The following is an 18,546-nucleotide window of genomic DNA, read 5'->3' on the forward strand; positions in this document are numbered from 1 at the left end:
CCCAGGGATCAAACCCAGGTCTTCCGCATTGCAGGCGGATTCTTTACCGACCAACCTACCAGGGAAACCCAATATACCTACTCTGTGCCAGTAACTGGGTAAAGAATTCAAAGATAATACTAGCATTGTGTTAAATGTACTTCCTAAAACACATATTACATGTAACAATTCTTTGTAAACATAATGATATTTAATTATTCTGAATGACTGAATTTATTTGGGATAGGTGTTACCTTACCTTAACTGTTTTTACTCTTACTCACATCTTGAGACAGTAAAGAGTCTCTGCCCATGGAATTCTCCAGGAAAGAATACTGGAGTGGGTTGCCATTCCCTTCTCCAGGGACTGAAACCGCATCTTCTGCTTGGCAGGCGAATTCTTTACCACTGAGCCACCAGGGAAGCCCAAAGAGTCTCACAGACTGCTGACTTGCTCAAGAAAATTTCTAATGGCAAGACATTCACTATTCATTTCAGGACCCCCATCACCACCCTCAGGCCATTCTACATTTAAGAGTGCCAGGAGCAGTTTGTGGGCCAATGGCTAAAGGCCAAAAGGAAAGGAAGCTGCCAGATTATAAACCCAGATCTCTGGTGTCCTCCCATTTCTGCACATTACTTGAATCAAGGTTTCCTTATACTTGAAACCAAACAGATAGGTCCAGGGATCCTCATCAAACCTAAACTCACAATGCCCTCAAGTGTCTCCTGACCAGATCAGGAGGATTAGCGGGGGGATGTGATTATGTAAATTCCACTAAGAGCTCAGAGACTCTGTCTGCAGTCACCTTCCATTAAGGCAACGACAAGGCATGGCCAGTGGCACCAGGGACTGGGAGGCAGAAACAGTGGAGTTTTAATTCAGAGTTCAGCTTGCTGAAGAGCTCGGCCGCTGGGGCCTGCATGCAAAACCAATCTGTGTGGGTGGGTGCACAGGCGCGCGCGCGCACACACACACACACACACACAAACACACACACATTTACAGGCCACAAGTAAAATTCTGCCTTGTTAATGAAAAGTGCTAAGCCAGCAGTGTAATAGCAGCTGTTAGGGAAATATAAGTGAACAGTTAAGCTTCCTTTATTTCCTTAGGATAATGGATAGCAGTGTACTGTTTTAAAAATCCATTTCTCCCTAAAAGGGAACAGAAGAGAAACTGCCACTATTACCCACAGAACTTTGGCATCCCCATTTGATTTCTTGTTTGCTGATCATCTTTGTTTGCTGGTCCAAGAAAGCAAGGTCCCTTTCTAGCCCTGAGACCTTAGAGGAAATCATTTAGCAATGGACACACTAATTGGGAAAAAAATAATCAAATGTTAAGCAAGAAGCCTAGGGCTGAGGATTTCCACTGCCTCTCTTCCTGAGCATTCCTGATCCTCCCTCTCTGCAGGAGGGAGCAAAAGTACTGAGGGTTTTGCTACCACAGCTTCCAGCTAAGTGTGTGTGAGCTCAGGTGTGCATACGAGGCTGAGTGCAGGTACCCGCAATTCCATCACTGGCTCTGTGATGTCATCTTCGAAAATACATTCTTACATTCCTGGGAGGTGATTCATTATTATGGGACATGTGCATGAGGAAAGAAATAGCCACATGATTTCTAGTCATCAGCAACAAAGCCCATTCTGGGAGGGCTACATATGACCTACTATAGGAAGAATAAGTCAGCAAAATTAAACAGAGAAGGGTAGGTGGCATTAGGGACACTGCCTCTTTAGGTCAGGCCCAGAGCTAAAGGTGAAGTTCCAATACTTTGGCCACCTGATGTGAAGAGCTGACTCACTGGAAAAGACCCTGATGCTGGGAAAGATTGAGGATAGGAGGAGAAGGGGATGACAGAGGATGAGATGGTTGGATGGTCTCGCTGACTCAGTGGACATGAGTCTGAGCACGCTCCGGGAGACTGAAGGACAGGGAAGCCTATGTGCTACAGTTCCTGGGCTTGCAAAGAGTCAGACACGACTGAGGGACTGAACAAGAGGAGACAGGCTGGAAGCTGATAGAGACACGGATCCAAGGAGATTCAGCTGAACACCAATAGCTGCAAACTATCAACACAACACCACTCACCACCAGTACTGCAGAATGTAAGCACAGTCACAGCTACATCATAACTTTCACTTGATCTGAAAGCTTTCTCCAAGCCAAGGTTGGAGCCCCTGACAAACTCCTCACCTCTGGAACAGCTCTCACTGGTAGGGGATTTTCTGGGTGGGGAGGCCAAGGATGGAGCCTAGTTCTCTTGGTCTTGTGCTTTCTCAACACCTTCTCATTCCAGGTTCCTCTCACGTTTCCCCAAGGACCAGCTCCACTGCCACCCCCTCCTGGAAGATGTCTCAAACAGCTCCTTCCCTTCCCCCAAGCACGTCTGTGCCATGGCCATTGTTCCCAGTCCGTTGTTCATGCCCCATAGCGCTTTAGCACTGGCCACTTTGGACTATGTTTACTGAGGTCCCCACCTCCTCCCACGTACAGAAAAGATGCTCAAGGATGTATCAGCACAGAGAGCAGTAACCCTGTGTCCAGTGCTATTCCAGAGTAGAACCTGGACCAATGTATAGAGGTTACTAACAGAAAACCTCTGACTCAATACAAGGAAGACATCTAACACAGTGAGAACTGTCTGAGGACAGAGGTTCCATCTCAGAAGGTTGGGGATGGAGGCTCCCAGTACCACGAGAGTTCAAGCAGAGGTCATCTGGAGGAAGGGGATTCTACAAAAGGCACACTCTGATTTCTGTAAGCATTCTTACATATGATGGATAATGTGGAGGCTGTTTCTATTTCTTTAATATTGTAGTCAAGTACACTGAACATCCTTGAATATATACATGTATCTGTATTTGCTTACATGAGATAGGGTGTCCAAAATGGAACCAAGGGGTCAATAAGGCCAAAATACCCACCGGAAATGTTGTACCAATTTGCACTCTGCGGGAAGTATTGGTCCATTATCCCAACCCTCTGTTCTGAAGACAGCTACCAAGATTTGCAGAGTAAAGTGCTTAGATTCACCACCAAAGGTCCACAGGTAATCAGCAGAGCCATTAAAAGCAGCAAGCCAATTTCACCCCATAACATGAGGTAAAAAAAAAAAAAGGCACATGGAAAAACTGCTGAAGTTAGAGAGTAAGTAGACGAGCAGGAAATCAAGTGTCACCCCAGTATGTGCCAGTCAGTTTGCAGGCACTCTGTGAGCTCACGCGGGGGGCAGACAGCAGCAGCTGGGGACCAAGCCCCCTCCCTGGCACCAGGTGGACCAAGCCTCCTGGCACCAGGCTTCTCCCCAGGACAGAGGATGGACCCTCAAGACTGCTACCTGCTGTCTTCCCAAGTTTCTGACTGGCTGAGCAGGCACCTTGGGCTGGAGTACTTCTCCCCTCACTTACTCTCAAGGACAGGAAGGGCCAGTCGCAAGGGCCAAGGAGCAGAGGCAGACCTCAGAGAGAGGAGATTCTGGAGCCTGCAAGCATCCTGGATGAAGCAAGACAGTGAATTTAGGCCAGTCACCAAGAACCACAGTGGAGTCACAGAAAGCTATTCAGGCTTGGCCTGTGATGGCTGGCAGAGTGCATCCCCAGTGGTGCCCTTCTCCTTTTTTCTTCCTGAAGGTAGATCCAAAGGCCATTCTGTAGTCCTCAGCAAACACAGACCTCCAGCTCTGAGGGACCTAAGGGGTGGATGAGATGGATGATATCTGACCATCAACAAGGCCAAGTCTGTGGCCCCAGAGGACGGTTGAGCTTCAGATAGATCTAGTCACACAGCACAGAGAGAGGGCGGGCTGTAAGGAGGCTGCCAGCCACAAAGTCAGGGCAAGGAGCAGAGTCAGGGTACGATGCCTCCCCCAAGAATAGGGCCGCTTCCACACCACAGTGACATACAGGTTACCTCCAGGTTCCCCATGGGGTTTCACAGGCACTTCTTAGTATTTTCTGGGTGTCTAGGAATGTGGTAGGTGCTATGCAGAAAATAAACAGAAATACGATACACTCTTGCCCTCATGATATGAAGAGCCCTAGCTCAGTTGGTAAAGAATCTCCCTGCAGGGCAGGAGGCCTGGGTTCAATCCCTGGGTTGGGAAGATCCCCTGGAGAAGGAAATGGCAACCCACTCCAGTATCCTTGCCTAGAAAATCTCACGGAGAGAGGAGCCTGGTGGGCTGTAGTCCATGGGGTCACAAAGAGTCGGGCACGACTGAGCGACTAACACTTACTTACTTACTAACCCTCACCTGCAGCATCACTATGCAAGTTGGCTGACCCATCAGAGCTCCTAAGTCAGTCCATCAGCTTGGCCCTGCACCTCCAGCTCCTTTTGTGACTTAACTGATTCATTCATCCATGAAGTATGTTGTGAATACCTGCAGGGTGTGAAGACCTGGAGTTACACTCCAGAGGGAACTATATATTATGAGTAAGTGGGATGAGCATGATCAGGGTGGAGTGGGGGTAAGGGACATACTCTGCTGGCAGGGTACTCACTCACCATGACAACTGACACAACCCCCACACGACAAACAGAAAGGCCTTGGCAGATGTGAACCACATGAGCCTGGCAAGGATCGTCACCCCACCTGCTGGGTCCTTGAGCATCTGGAGTCTCAGATGAGAAACTAACTCATTGAACACCTACTATGTTCCAGCATCATTTTAAAGTCATCCTCTGATGAGAAAATGCAGATTGCATGTAGGGAAGTGTCTAGAAGTCTAAGAGGCCCTTATACAGAAGATGAGCTTCAAGCAGCCTTGCCCTGGTCGCCCATCTCTGCCACATAAAGGCTGTATAGGATTGAGCAAGTCACAAAGTGTGTGAGTTAGAGTCTCCACTCACTCTTAAACTCCTAGGAAAATGGTAAATACCACTGGTGCGTGCTGCCCCTTCCCTGCCTTCTACCCCTGGCCCAGCTCCAACTGCAGCTGCAAGTGGCTGCTCCCTTCTTGAAATTTTAACTTTAGTTTATAGGATTCTGACCTGCTAGCCTAGACTATATGCATCTGTGTTCCTACTCCCCTAGGCTACAAGCTCCAATGAGGGAAGCAAACACACACACACACTCAAACACACTCACACCTAGAGTCTTTCAGCTCTTCTCATATAGCACACAAACTGGCTTTAAGAATAAGAATTCAAGAAAATTCAGTCCACATTTTCTTGTCAATTATAAAAAAACTCTGCCAGATCTTTAACAATGGTTCTTTTAAATCTTCAATTCATAAACAATTGTTGTTTTATTCTGATGCTTTCTTGAAAACTTTTGCAATAAACTATAATTAAAAAGTAATTTTAAAACTCAGTCCATCCTAAGCTACAACACTATGTCCCTCTCTGGTGTAAAGCCACATAAAAGTTCTTTGCACACCTGGCCTGAAAGCCGACCCTGTCTATGGCCCTCAAAGCTCTGTACGCTCTGGCCCTGCCTCCCTCCCCAGGGGCTCATAGCCAGCCGCGCGCCCCCCCACCCCCCGTCACTGCCTTTCTGCAGCCCAGACCTCTCTCCTCTTACTTCCTCTAGGACACCAAGGCCCTTCCCCTTCTCTGAGCCAAGGCCTTTGCAAAGGCTGTTCCCCTCTCCAAGACCTCTTATTCCTCTACCTTCTCCCCATCTGGCACCTTGCACCTTTCATCCCCTTCAACCAACCTAAAGTGACTCTCTCTTATGGTACCCTGCTGTTATCCTACTTAATACAGAGCACAATTTACATGATACTTCCTTTATACTTGTCTTTTACAGTAGACTTCAATCTCCACAAGGGAGACTGTGTCTATTCATCACAGAATTCCAAACAGAGTCTGGCAAGTGAAAAGCACCATAAATACTTGTTAAAGAAATGATCACAGACTCCAACTTCATGGAATCTGAATTAATGACCTCTAACCCACCATCACCGGGTCTTCACAGGCAGCTCAGTGGTAAAGAAACCGCCTGCCAAGCAGGAGATGTGGGTTCAATCCCTGCGTTGGGAAGACTGCCTGGGGAAGAAAATGGCAACCCACTCCAGTACTCTTGCTTAGGAAATCCCACGGACAGAGGAGCCTGGCGGCCTACCGTCCACAGGGTCGCAAGGAATTGGACACGACTGAGGGCCTGAACAGCAGCAGCAGCACACCGCTGCCAGTGTGCAGAAGCCCCTTTCCGAGAGACAGTCCTGCCAACAGTGGGGACTCAAGCCCAAAAGCCCTTCATCCCCATCACCTTCACAGATACCTCACTGGTACCTGAAAAGAGAAGGACACTAGTTCCAGGCCAGAGGGGAGCCCTGTCACTTGGCCCTCCACTTGGGGATCCTCAGAGCCATGAGGTTTGAGCCAGAGCCTCCTGCCTCGCCCTCCAGTCAGCCAAGCGGGAAGCAGGGCACCCAGCACCCCAGCTGCAGCAAGACCATGGGCAAGACAGGCTGGAAGAGGGGCCTTTCACGTCTCAGTAAGACAGCCACATTCATTTCAATGTGTACCCGTGAAAAACATCACTTCAGTGTGTGCCTTGGAAAGGTACCAAGGTCCCCAAACCAATTAACTTTCATCTCTCCTGTCCTTCTGTGCATGGAAGGCCTTGCCGACCGCCCATCCCCTCTGTGAGGAACATTAAAGACAGGACATTAGCTTGAGAACATTCTATTTAAAACAAGAGTACATCTAAAGATAGCCTCAGACACCCATCTAAATCTCCCCGAGTCCATTTTCTGGCCCCAGAACCCTCACGGTCAGTGCCCCAGATGGGTCCTAGTCTGGTGCCTGATATCCATAAAGAATGTCTTTCATGGTTCATTGGTTGAATTAATCTGATATACAATGTCTAAACTAGAAACCTGTGAGTTGAGATCTTGATGAGTTTCGGCAGAGGAGCAAGCAGGCCACAGTAGATTTATTAATAACAAAGGAAAAGGAAAGAAGTTTAAAAAACTTAAAACAGAAGTAAGTGACAGTGGGCAAACCAACCTGATCAATTCTGTAAAAGAAGATGATGTTGTGTCCTGAGGCCACACTGACCTTGCTCCCCTGGACACAGGGCATCTCTCTCTCCAGACCCTGGAAGGTGGCCAAGAATGGGCAGGCGACACACACATGCCATGAGGCTCAGGTGGCTTAAGCTTGTCTGCTGCCTCTTGTTTAAGGGCTAATATGACAACTCATACCTGTGTGCCACTCAGCACACCCTGAGCCCTGATGGAAATCACGCCTCGCCACGACCTCTCCAAAGTAGGCACACCCACCTCAACCTCCTTTTTCCTAACCCATCTCAATGTGATGCACGAAATGTGTCACTCTATAGGACTTAGTGACTAAACCGCCACCATGCATTCCTTAATATGTAAGAGGAAGCACAGCAACGGCAGCCCAGTGACCTGGGGCAGAGCCACAGAGCAGGGAGGTATGGTTACTGCTTTCTGACAAGGCTATGACAAACCTAGACAGCATATTAGAAAGCAGAGACATTACTTCGCTGAAAAGGTCCGTGTAGTCAAAGCTATGATTTTTCTAGTAGTCATGTATGGATGTGAGAGTTGGATCATAAAGAAGGCTGAGCACCGAACAACTGATGCTTTCGAACTGTGGTGCTGGAGAAGACCCTTGAGAGTCCCCTGGACAGCAAGGAGATCAAACCAGTGAATCCCAAAGGAAATCAACCCTGAATATTCATTGGAAGGACCGATGCTGAAGCTGAGGCTCTAATACTTTAGCCACCTGATGAAAAGAGCCAACTCACTAGAAAAAAACTCTGATGCTGGGAAAGACTGAGGACAAGAGGAGAAGGGAACGACACAGAATGAAATAATTGGATGGCATCACTGACTCAATGGACATGAGTTTGAGCAAACTCCAGGAGATAGTGAAGGACAGGGAAGCCTGGCCTGCCACAGTCCAAGGGGTCATAAAGAGTCGGACGCAACTTATCGATTGCAAAACAACAATAGAGACAGGGAAGGGATGAGAGAGTCATGCTCCATCAGTCCCTGCCGACAGCCACTCCCATCTCCACACAGGCTTGGCTCACTAGCTCTCCAGCAGCCTTGCATCTGGGCACGCATGTCTTCAGAGAATTCCACCATAACACAGTCTCCATCTCCTCCAGATAGAATCAGGCTCAAAAAGAAGGGAGAGCCAGAGAGAAGAGACAAGGCTCCTTTGCTTTGGATCCATTAGAAACTGAACTGCCCTCTCTAGCAGGAGGCCCTTCTCTAGCAATGCAGCCAGGAGGTGGGGATGGCAGGCTGGCAGAGGGAGCTGGGGAGGATTCTCGCACGGCAGAGGATCCAGTCCCTGAGAGCTATACCCAGAAACTGCCCAGTCAGGCAGGAGACCATGAGACTGAGTGAGAGGCCTCACCAAGTAGCCCTGCCCTCATCCACCCTGTCTTCTGACATAATTCTGCCTTGGCACCGGCAGTATGGTTTAAAAAAAAAAAAAAAAGATGAAAGGAAACCAAGGCAACATAGAGGGCAAGATATGGGTCTGGGACATTTTCCTGGCAGATGTGATTTTTCTGTATTTTTAATGTATTTATGAAACTTGCCTAGTGAGTCTGCCTTCCAATGTAAAGGTCTGCCTCTCACTCCTCTCCTGGCTCCAGGAGACTATAGATTCCACACGATGAGTCTTATCTCCATTATGAATTGTTTTTGACTCTCTGCTGCTTTGGTTCTCAAGCTCATCTAATCAATACCCTCTGCTTCAGAGAGGAAAGCAAAGGTGGGGAGAAGCCAACTGGCTTTGCATGAGTTGTTCAGTCTTGCTTAGTGAAGGCCTCAGAAGCAGCTCAGGGGTGGAGGCATATGGTACTTCTTTCCTTTGAAAAAATAGCTTGGGTTTAAAGTAATTACATATCTCTGTTTTTAAGTGACACATAGTTTGAATGATTGTTTTTGGAAAAACCACAGAGAGGAAAAACAAATCCAGAATTACTGCTTTTGGCATAGAAAGAAGGAAATGGGGTTAATAGCCGAGCTCCCCGCCAACCCTTCTATAAGGGGAAAGAGTCAGGAGAGAAGTTCCCAGGCATGTGTGTGGAGGGAATCTAGGGTTAGGAACAGATCAACTCCTGGGCTGCAGCACTGTAGGCAAGAGTGAACTAGCCAGTGAGAGCTCGCACCCGTGGCTCCGCAGCAGAGGGGGCTGTATCCCTCCATCCTGGTTCCAAATCTGTCCCTTACGGCCCTGTGCAACCAAGGGAGTTACTGACGGAAACTCAATAATCCCATCTGTAAAATGGGGATCATAATAGAGACTGACAGACCCCTTTGGGAAATCCGTAAGGGCGCCTCTGCTCAGCGAGCTGAACACAGTAGTGAGAAGGGCTGGGACCGGGACTCTTGCTGCAGTGCTTGCAGCTGGACACATCTCTCCTCCAGCAATGAAACACAAAGAAACTGCAGGGACTAAAAGTAACCCTGGGCATGTGCAGCTGGGGCACATTCTAGACGCAAAAGATACCAAGAGACCAAAACACCCAACTGCCACTTTTGAAGTGCCTGGAGCAAAAACAGGGTGTTGGCAGTGAAAGCAGGGTACTACACATGCGCCCTGCACACAACTACCCAAGGGCGGGGCACACCACCCCAGCCAGCCCTCTACCCAAGGGCGGGGCACACCACCCCAGCCAGCCCTCTACCCAAGGGCGGGGCACACCGCCCCAGCCAGCCCTCTACCCAAGGGCGGGGCACACCACCCCAGCCAGCCCTCTACCCAAGGGCGGGGCACACCACCCCAGCCAGCCCTCTACCCAAGGGCGGGGCACACCGCCCCAGCCAGCCCTCTACCCTGTGCCCTGCACACACCTCCACCCTCATTCCACATAAGGAACAAGCAAGGGAAACTGGCTTTTATTCTCACTCCCTTCTGCTACAGTAGGGGCCCCAGTAAAGCCTTGCCTGAGTTTCTTGTCTGGCCTCTAGCCAATTTCTATTGACTGGGGGAAGGCCAAGAACCCTGGTCGGTTAACAGTAGGTGGCCAGCAAGTGGCAGCTCTGGAACCAACCATTCTCTCTCTGTTTTCTTCAGCACCCTCGGGAAGGTATTTGCAAAACAAAGGACCACAGCAGTGGGGTTTTTGTTTAGAAAGGTGACTGATTCAGAAGTGGGCCCACACTCGAAACTCCATTGCATGTTTCTACAAATAGCCTAGAAACAGCATCAAGCCCTCATTAGCACCCTACCTAGACAACATGGCAAACAAAGATCCCTCGAGGCTAGCATAGACCACAAGGCAATTCCTAGGCCCCTTGGAGAAAGGGTATGAGTGGCATTCATACAAAATTATAGTAAGGAATGTGGGCATTATTCCACTTTGGTTAACTGGAAACAATGCCTGGAATTGTGAAGCACCAGAAAGCCATCCAGGTACCTAGGAATCACCCGCCTTTCCACGTGGCTGTGTGTCTCCCAAACTAAGACAGACACGTGTGTGTATAATCAACCCGTTCAAAGGCCCTGTAGCAAGAGGCAGTGCTTTGCTGTAAAACAAAACTGAGATGAAATAACTGTCATCCTTTCAAATATCCTCTGAGAGCTTGGTATTTGAGGCACATCCTGTGATGTACTTCTCTCTGACCTCAGACACTTTGATTCTGCTTTTCAAGTTCACATAAAAGACAGAGAGCTCTCAGATTGGTCCACTGCACTGCCAGCCTCAACTGGATCTGAATTCTTCACTGATGCCGAGAATTCGTTGTTATTCCAGATAATTAGGAAGTAGAGATAAAGAGCTATTACGTTAGAGGGGCCTGGCCCACTGGGAAGACCAGCTGTTGGCTCCTTACTTAAAAACAGATTAGTTCCCACTGCTCCCAGAAGGCTTCCAAGGGTACACTCAGACATCGAGAGTCCCACCCTGACATCTTTCCCTGTCATTCACGATGCACGTGCAGAATTTGAGAATGCAGCTTGTCTGGAAGACTTAAAACAAATGCTCCAATTTTCCATTCTCCAAATGAAAATCAATGGCAACAGAGAGGCAAAATCAATGTTCAGCGCTCTGTAGGGAGAAGCCCTCCCCATCTCTCGCCCACCCAGAACAATAAATCAGAATGAACCATCCCACTGGCAGTGAATTCCTGAGAGCAGATCCCTCTGCAGGTGGTATGACTTTCTGTCCATTTTTTTCATCAATCACACCCTAAGAGGGTATTCTCTTTAAGAAGAACTGAAGAATATTTTTAAAACTTAAGTTAGAAAGAGTAACACACTGCTGTACTAAAAACTCTTCTTCCTTAAACTGATTTGCCGCTAGGATCTTCAGTACCTAAGACCAGAATTTGACTGAACTGTTTCCCCAAGGTCCATTTTGCAGTATCAAACATTAAAGAATGCTCAGGCACCCCAGTGACCTACTTCCCGAAACAAACCATGACCTGCTGTCACCAATGGTTAGCTTATATCCACCACAATGCCATATAAACATAAATCATACAATTCATATTTTTTGTCATCTGTCACTCAGCAGAATTATTAGGAGAGTCATCTCTGCTGTAGCATGTATCAATAGTTTATTGTTTTTTTCATTGTTGAGTATTACTCCATTGAAATGAATATACCTCAGCTTGTTATCTGTTCACCTGTTGATGAATGTTTGGGCTGTTTCCAGCTTTCAGCTATTACAAGTAAAGCTGCTATGAACACTTGTGAGTCAGTCTTTACATGGACATATGCTTTCATTACATATTCTAGAAACAAATCTTTTGTTGGACATATGTTTTGCAAATATTTTCTCCCAGTGTGGCTTGTCCTTTTATTAGCCTAACAGTGTCTTTTGAAGATCAAAGTTTTTACTTTTGATGAAATCCAATTTGGTGATTTTCTTCTTTTTTTTTCCTGGCATTTATAGTTCATGGTTTCTTTGGGCTCTGTTTAAGAAATCTTTATCAATCCCAAGGTTACTACTCTTGCTTCCTTCTAAAAGCTTTATCATCTCAGCTCTTATACTTAGGTCTATGATCCATTTCAAGTTATTTTTAGTATTGTACATTATATAATCACTAAGATTTATATCGATAAAGTGCTGCGGTATCATAAAATACTTATTTGTAAATATCAATTGAAGAGAACCCAATACAAATTGTTATATACAGGATAAACACCACTCAATAAGCGAGTTTTGACAAAAACAAATCAATGGACAAAAGTAGAGGAAAGAATGGAAGGCGATGTGCTGGAATATTTTAATTACTATTTTTAGATTCTATGACCATGGCTTGTTTCCTGTTTCTTTTTGTCTATACTTTTCAGTGTTTTCCATAATGAGCCTCAATTACTATAGTATAAAAAATAAATTAGAATGTTAAGAAAAAGTCACCTAAGAGAAGCTTTCATGACCGCAGGTTTCCTTCACACTGCTCCTAAGTGCATCGATAGCCCTCTTAGAGCACCTAAAAGATGAACATGCTACCAAGAATTAACCCTCTCCCCACCCTACTCAATACAGCTCAACAGCAGAAAGAGATAAAACACAGAATTTCCAAAGAGAATCTGAGTTTAGCTGAAGTCTCTCAATGAAACCAACCACAAGCCCAATACCATTCTAATACTGGGGGAGGGTCTGCACTGAAATTGCTAGTCTAGCCACCCTGACACCAGGTGGTCACATATGTGTGTGTCAAACCGCTTCTCCACTCACTTGTCTCCAAGCGCAAAGAAAGCTAATGAATTTCTCTTGTGGATATGCTTATAGTCCGCTCATCTCAACTTGCTTGCAAAGACAGCCCAAGTCCGCAGCCTCCCAAGCAGCCCCAGGCCGACCAGCCGCCTCTCCATGTGTGCACGGTCCTGACTGTCTGGCAGGTGGGATTTACCCCTTGAGCTGCTGCAGAGGCCAGACTGCCTCATGGGATTGCCTACAGATGTTTCAGAGAGAAAGATGACTTCCCTGATTGATGAATAAATAAGAGTTGTCAACACGGCCTCCCTGGTCAGAGGGGATCCCTGAAGTATAATGTGGAAGGACAGATGTTTCATCCGGGAAGATGTCCAAGACCCAAGAAGAGGTGTGTACTGAGCTGATAAGGGCTGGGTAATTCAGCCTCCAAAGGGGAGGGGAGGCAGGCACAACCGCAGAGAATACCACCACAGAGCTCCCCCTGGACACAGGCCACCTCTCCACTCCTGAGGAGGACATGGGCATGGCCCTCTGTCAAAGCCTCCTCTCTGGGCTGTTTTTCCAGTCAATGAATGATACCTATCATCAGAAATGCAGTTTTTGTCCAACTCCTCACCTGCCCTGAATCACAAAGCAGGCAGCAGGCTTCCACGGGCAGGAAATCCAAAGGCCAGAACAAGACAGTGGGCAGGGCCCCTGGAGTGAGCTACTTATTCTCAGGAGCATGCAGGTGAGGGGTTTTCTGGCTGGCCTACCAGAATGGATGAGACAATAGTAATATCTAGTACCATAACTGTTGTAGTCGTCGTAAAACTAGTTGTCCTTGTGTGACACTAAACTATGTCCCTCCGTCTTTCTGACCTCTCACCAAAAAATACACACAAAACGTGCTATGCAAGGATTAGTAAACCTTACCACCCAGAAACCCTCTCTGCAAGAATCACTAAAGGACATATCCCAGCAAATGGGAAAGAGGAAGCGGGTAAATACTTTCTTTAAACCCATGTTAGAGTGGAGAGAACCCAGATTCAGAAAGGTCGAGTAACTTGCCAAGGTCACACAGCTAGAAGGTAGCCAACCTGGGAATGGAGCCTAGAATGGTCTCATTCTCAAATCTATGCTCTTAGCCACTGAACTCTGTAGCCACCAGGAGACGCCAGAGATGAGGATAACACTTTCAACACAAGCAAAAAAGTGGTGGTATTTCCAAACAGAAACACGGCATGCCCAGAAAAACATCTGAATATGCCTAGATATGCCTGAACACCAGTGAGGTTGCTGCCTGTGTCTCAAACAGATTTGAGCTTACAACTAAAACTCTCTTGTTTGGGATTTACAGACATGGCAATATTCCAGGAGGAAACAGGAAATGGACTGTCCATATCACACACACACACACACACACACACACACACAAAACTAGATGGTTGATCAACACAACACTATTCCAAGGAGTATTTGGTATTTGCAGCCAAAGAGACCACATTGTCCTTCAGAGAATGAAGAAGTCTTGTGTGGCAGGAGAATCTAGGAGAGCTTTCTCACGGTATATATGCCTTAGAAGGACTTTTGAAGAACAACAATAACAAAAATTCATTGTTTTTCACATCGCACTCTGCATGCAGTGATCTAAATTTTCCTTGAGAGGAGAAGTAGGGTCTGTTGTTTACCTCTGGAGCCTCAAGGCCTAACGCAGGCCTGGCACATAGTAGGTACCTAATACCGTTTTGTTAAATGACAAGGAATGAGTGGATAGACAAAACAGATCAAATGATGTGGCCAGGGCATGGTACTGATGAAAAACATAAGCTTTGGAGCTCGACAGCCCTCGACACAGCTGCCACTTACTAACTATACAAGCAAATGACCAACTCCTCTCTCTACCTCAGTTCTCTCATTTTTAGAATGAAGACAAAAATAAGCACCAACTTGAAAAAAATCACTGGAGGAATTCAAGGCTACAGGTCCTGAGCATAATGCCTGGCATATGCTAGATAGGGTTCAGGAGTGAGATCTGGCTTTAATTCCAGTGAGAACACTGGGGAAGAGCAAAGTACATTATAATACCTTGAATCCCAGTCTTATGGAGACAAAACTTGACTACTGTTAGGTGATCACAGAGGCCAGGTCCGCGGCTGCAGGTGCTGGGTTTGCAGGGCCCTGTGCTATCAGACCACTCCCAAGCGCCGCTTCACTGGACTGCCTGCCAGCACATGGGAGCTCCGCACACATGTTCTTAGGAACTGAGAGAACCGAAAGCATGTCCCCAAAGGAGCAGCCACAGGGGCAAGCATTGCTCAGACTTCAAGAACCAAGAGATGGGATAGCACTCACTCTGCATGGTCCCAGAGTCAAACTGGAACTAACCAAAGGGCAAATGTTACAACAAGGCAGATTTATCGGAAAGGCTACTCTTCTTTGCCTCAGTTTATGGTGCAGTGCAGGTAAGTGGCTGAGAAAGCTGCCAAACTCAAGTGATAATTCCTAAGCGTGTGTAACTCCACTGCCTCTTGCTGCACCTCTCCACTACAGAGTCAATACAGGGACAAGCGTGGGAATGGCACTGAAATCACCTTTCTCCCACCCTCTCCCATCCAACCCCATTCTTGAAGAAAGCCTGTTGGGTGTGTGCGTGCGTGCATGTGTATGCCCTTACTTCAAGTATTTCTGCAGGACTGAAGGCAGAAGTAGCCTGAATTCAAAGGCTCATTTGTAAAAACCTAAGCTCCAGTATTTTGGTCATCTGATGCAAACAGACAATTCACTGGAAAAGTCCCTGATGCTGGGAAAGATTGAGCACAGAAGGAGAAGAGGGCATCAGAGGATGAGATGGCTGGACAGCATCACCGATGCAATGAATATGAACTTGGGTATGCCAAAGCCTTTGACTGTGTGGCTCACAATAAACTGTGGAAAATTCTGAAAGAGATGGGAATACCAGACCACCTAACCTGCCTCTTGAGAAATCTGTATGCAGGCCAGGAAGCAACAGTTAGAACTGGACATGGAACAACAGACTGGTTCCAAATAGGAAAAGGAGTACGTCAAGGCTGTATATTGTCACCCTGCTTATTTAACTTCTATGCAGAGTACATCATGAGAAACGCTGGACTGGAAGAAACACAAGCTGGAATCAAGATTGCTGGGAGAAATATCACTAACCTCAGATATGCAGATGACACCACCTTTATGGCAGAAAGTGAAGAGGAACTAAAAAGCCTCTTGATGAAAGTAAAAGAGAAGAGTGAAAAAGTTGGCTTAAAGCTCAACATTCAGAAAATGAAGATCATGGCATCCGGTCCCATCACTCCAGGGGAAATAGATGGAGAAACAGTGGAAACAGTGTCAGACTTTATTTTTTGGGGCTCCAAAATCACTGCAGATGGTAACTGCAGCCATGAAATTAAAAGACACTTACTCCTTGGAAGAAAAGTTATGACCAACCTAGACAGCATATTCAAAAGCAGAGACATTACTTTGCCGACTATGGTCTGTCTAGTCAAGGCTATGGTTTTTCCAGTGGTCATGTATGGATGTGAGAGTTGGACTGTGAAGAAGGCTGAGTGCCAAAGAATTGATGCTTTTGAACTGTGGTGTTGGAGAAGGCTCTTGGGAGTCCCTTGGACTGCAAGGAGATCCAACCAGTCTATTCTGAAGGAGATCAACCCTGGGATTTCTTTGGAAGGAATGATGCTAAAGCTGAAACTCCAGAACTTTGGCCACCTCATGAGAAGGGTTGACTCATTGGAAAAGACCCTGATGCTGGGAGGGATTGGGGGCAGGAGGAGAAGGGGACAACCGAGGATGAGATGGCTGGATGGCATCACTGACTTGATGGATGCGGGTCTGAGTGAACTCCGGGAGTTGGTGATGGACAGGGAGGCCTGGTGTGCTGCGATTCATGGGGTCGCAGAGTCGGACACGACTGAGTGACTGAACTGAACTGAAGCTCCAGGAGATGGTGAGGGAGAGGGAGGTCTGGTGTGCTGCAATCCAAGGTGTCGCAAAGAGTCAGACACGACTGGGTGACTGAACAACAACAACAAAGCCCAGCAGATGCTCAGAACGTGTGGAAGGTACAGGACAAAGGCTTTAACAACCCTGAAGATGAAGGGAGAGACTTCCCCCAGCGCTGAGGAAGCAGGTATCGGGTGCTTCGCCCTGAGGAAACAGGGAGACACGTTCTCAGAGGGAATTCTGGTGTGGCTGTCTTGAGGAGCAGGACCCCAAATCAGGACTCTCAGTCTGGCAAAGATTCCCACATCCCATGGAGCGCTGAAGCAGATAAACCCCCAACTCTAACTTCAAGGGACCTTCAAGGATTATCATGGGGAGGATGTCTGTGGCAACCAGCAGACTAACGAGAAACTTCCTGGATCCTGAGGTCATCCAAGGAGGAGGAACGGCCCCCAACAATGACCAGGAAGGCATTTTCTGTTCATCTGCTTGGATGAGGGCTCAGAGTCAGATAAAGTTGATTCAGAGGAAATTAAAAGGTTAACTTTCTTTGCAAATGTGTTTGAGAACTGAGATGCATACCACAGCAAACTGCATGTACCATGTACCACATAAGACACAGATCAAACACCTGTCCCCTCCTCCCCCCATCCCCAGCCAGAGGTCAGGTACCCCAGATCTGGTGGCTGGAGAATACCTTGGAGCCCTTGGCTTACCTGGGGAGCAGGTGCTTGCGGCTGACACACAGGGCAGTCTGGTAGTCCTGGGTCACACACACCTTGTGAGGGCTGCATTTCACCTTCAGGCAGGGATCTTTGGATGGGTCCAGGGCTGAGGCAAAAAAAAGCAAGAAAAGGAGAGTTAGGACCTCCAGGTAAATTTAATTTATGCTTATACTCAAATAAACAAGTGGGAAACAAACAGACCACGTGTTTACACTCTGCACTCTGCACTCTTTACTTAGGCTGGAGGGAATTAGAATAAAAACCCAAACCAGGGGGAATTCTGTGTCTATGCCACGTGTGTTTCTTCAGCACCAGGACAGCGATTCTTTTGTGCTTTGGGAGTTTCAGTATCTTCATCTTGGCCAGCAATTACTTTAGAACCCTGTGTGTTCCAAGGACCAAAAGCTACATAGCACTCTTTGGTTCTTTGTCTGTCACTCCTTGATATGACTGCACCCAATTTTACTTATTTCCTATAATATACAATGTCCCAGAGGAGGAGAGTTTTGCCTTCAGTTCCATCAACACACACTGTGAGCATCCATCAGCCTATTTTAAGTTTTGTGAAGAACTTCAGGATGTACAAGATAGTTATGAGCCATACACACTCGTGATGTAATTGGGTGGGGGAAAAAAAGCTGACACATAAATATTTATTGTGCAGGGGAGAATTACACAAGGGCCATGACAGGCATATATAAAATGATAACAGAGCTTGAAAGAATAAGAGAGATCAATTTCTGGGGCAAGGATTAATGAAGCATTAATATGTAAGTTGGATCTTGAGGGATGGGCAGGATGGTAAAAAGCAAAATGAGAAAAGGCAAGCTAGGCAGAGCAGTCAGGCCTACTCCAGGGTGGGGAGGCATGTCTGGGGAACCCTCAGATATTCCATCTGACTAGAAAGTGTGGGCTTTGGGGGTGGGAATAACACGGGTGGTGCTGATTCAGCCGAGTCACTGGAGAAGGATCTTCAGAGCCAGCACATCATATACGGCAGCACTTTCGAGAACAGGCAGAGTAGCCGGGCCCTGGCTAGGCAGCACCCTACAGGCTGAGGTGTGCATGCTCCTCAGAGCAAGGAGGCCACAGGGAGCTCTCTGCAAAACAGAAGCAACAGTGCCATCTCCCAGCTCCTGGGCCAAAAAGCCGATCAGGTGGTCAGGCTGTCACGGCTGCTCTCCACAGCTGGGCAAGGTCACGCTCCCACGTCTTCCCCCAACACACGCTCCGTTAAACAAATCTGCATCCCACGCAGGGAAAGCAAAACGA

General features: G+C 47.3%; 1 protein-coding gene across 1 annotated transcript in view; it reads right to left on the reverse strand.

The window, feature by feature from the left end:
• The window catches only part of SPOCK1 (SPARC (osteonectin), cwcv and kazal like domains proteoglycan 1), a 591,932-nt gene that overhangs the window by 190,378 nt on the left and 383,008 nt on the right, over positions 1-18,546 (reverse strand). Inside the window, exon 4 of the mRNA XM_069592146.1 lies at positions 17,266-17,380. Within this exon, the coding sequence (XP_069448247.1) occupies positions 17,266-17,380 (115 nt within the window). The remainder of the gene's footprint in view (positions 1-17,265; positions 17,381-18,546) is intronic.

The sequence above is a fragment of the Ovis canadensis genome, chromosome 5, assembly GCF_042477335.2.
Source record: "Ovis canadensis isolate MfBH-ARS-UI-01 breed Bighorn chromosome 5, ARS-UI_OviCan_v2, whole genome shotgun sequence".
Taxonomy (NCBI): Eukaryota; Metazoa; Chordata; class Mammalia; order Artiodactyla; family Bovidae; genus Ovis; species Ovis canadensis.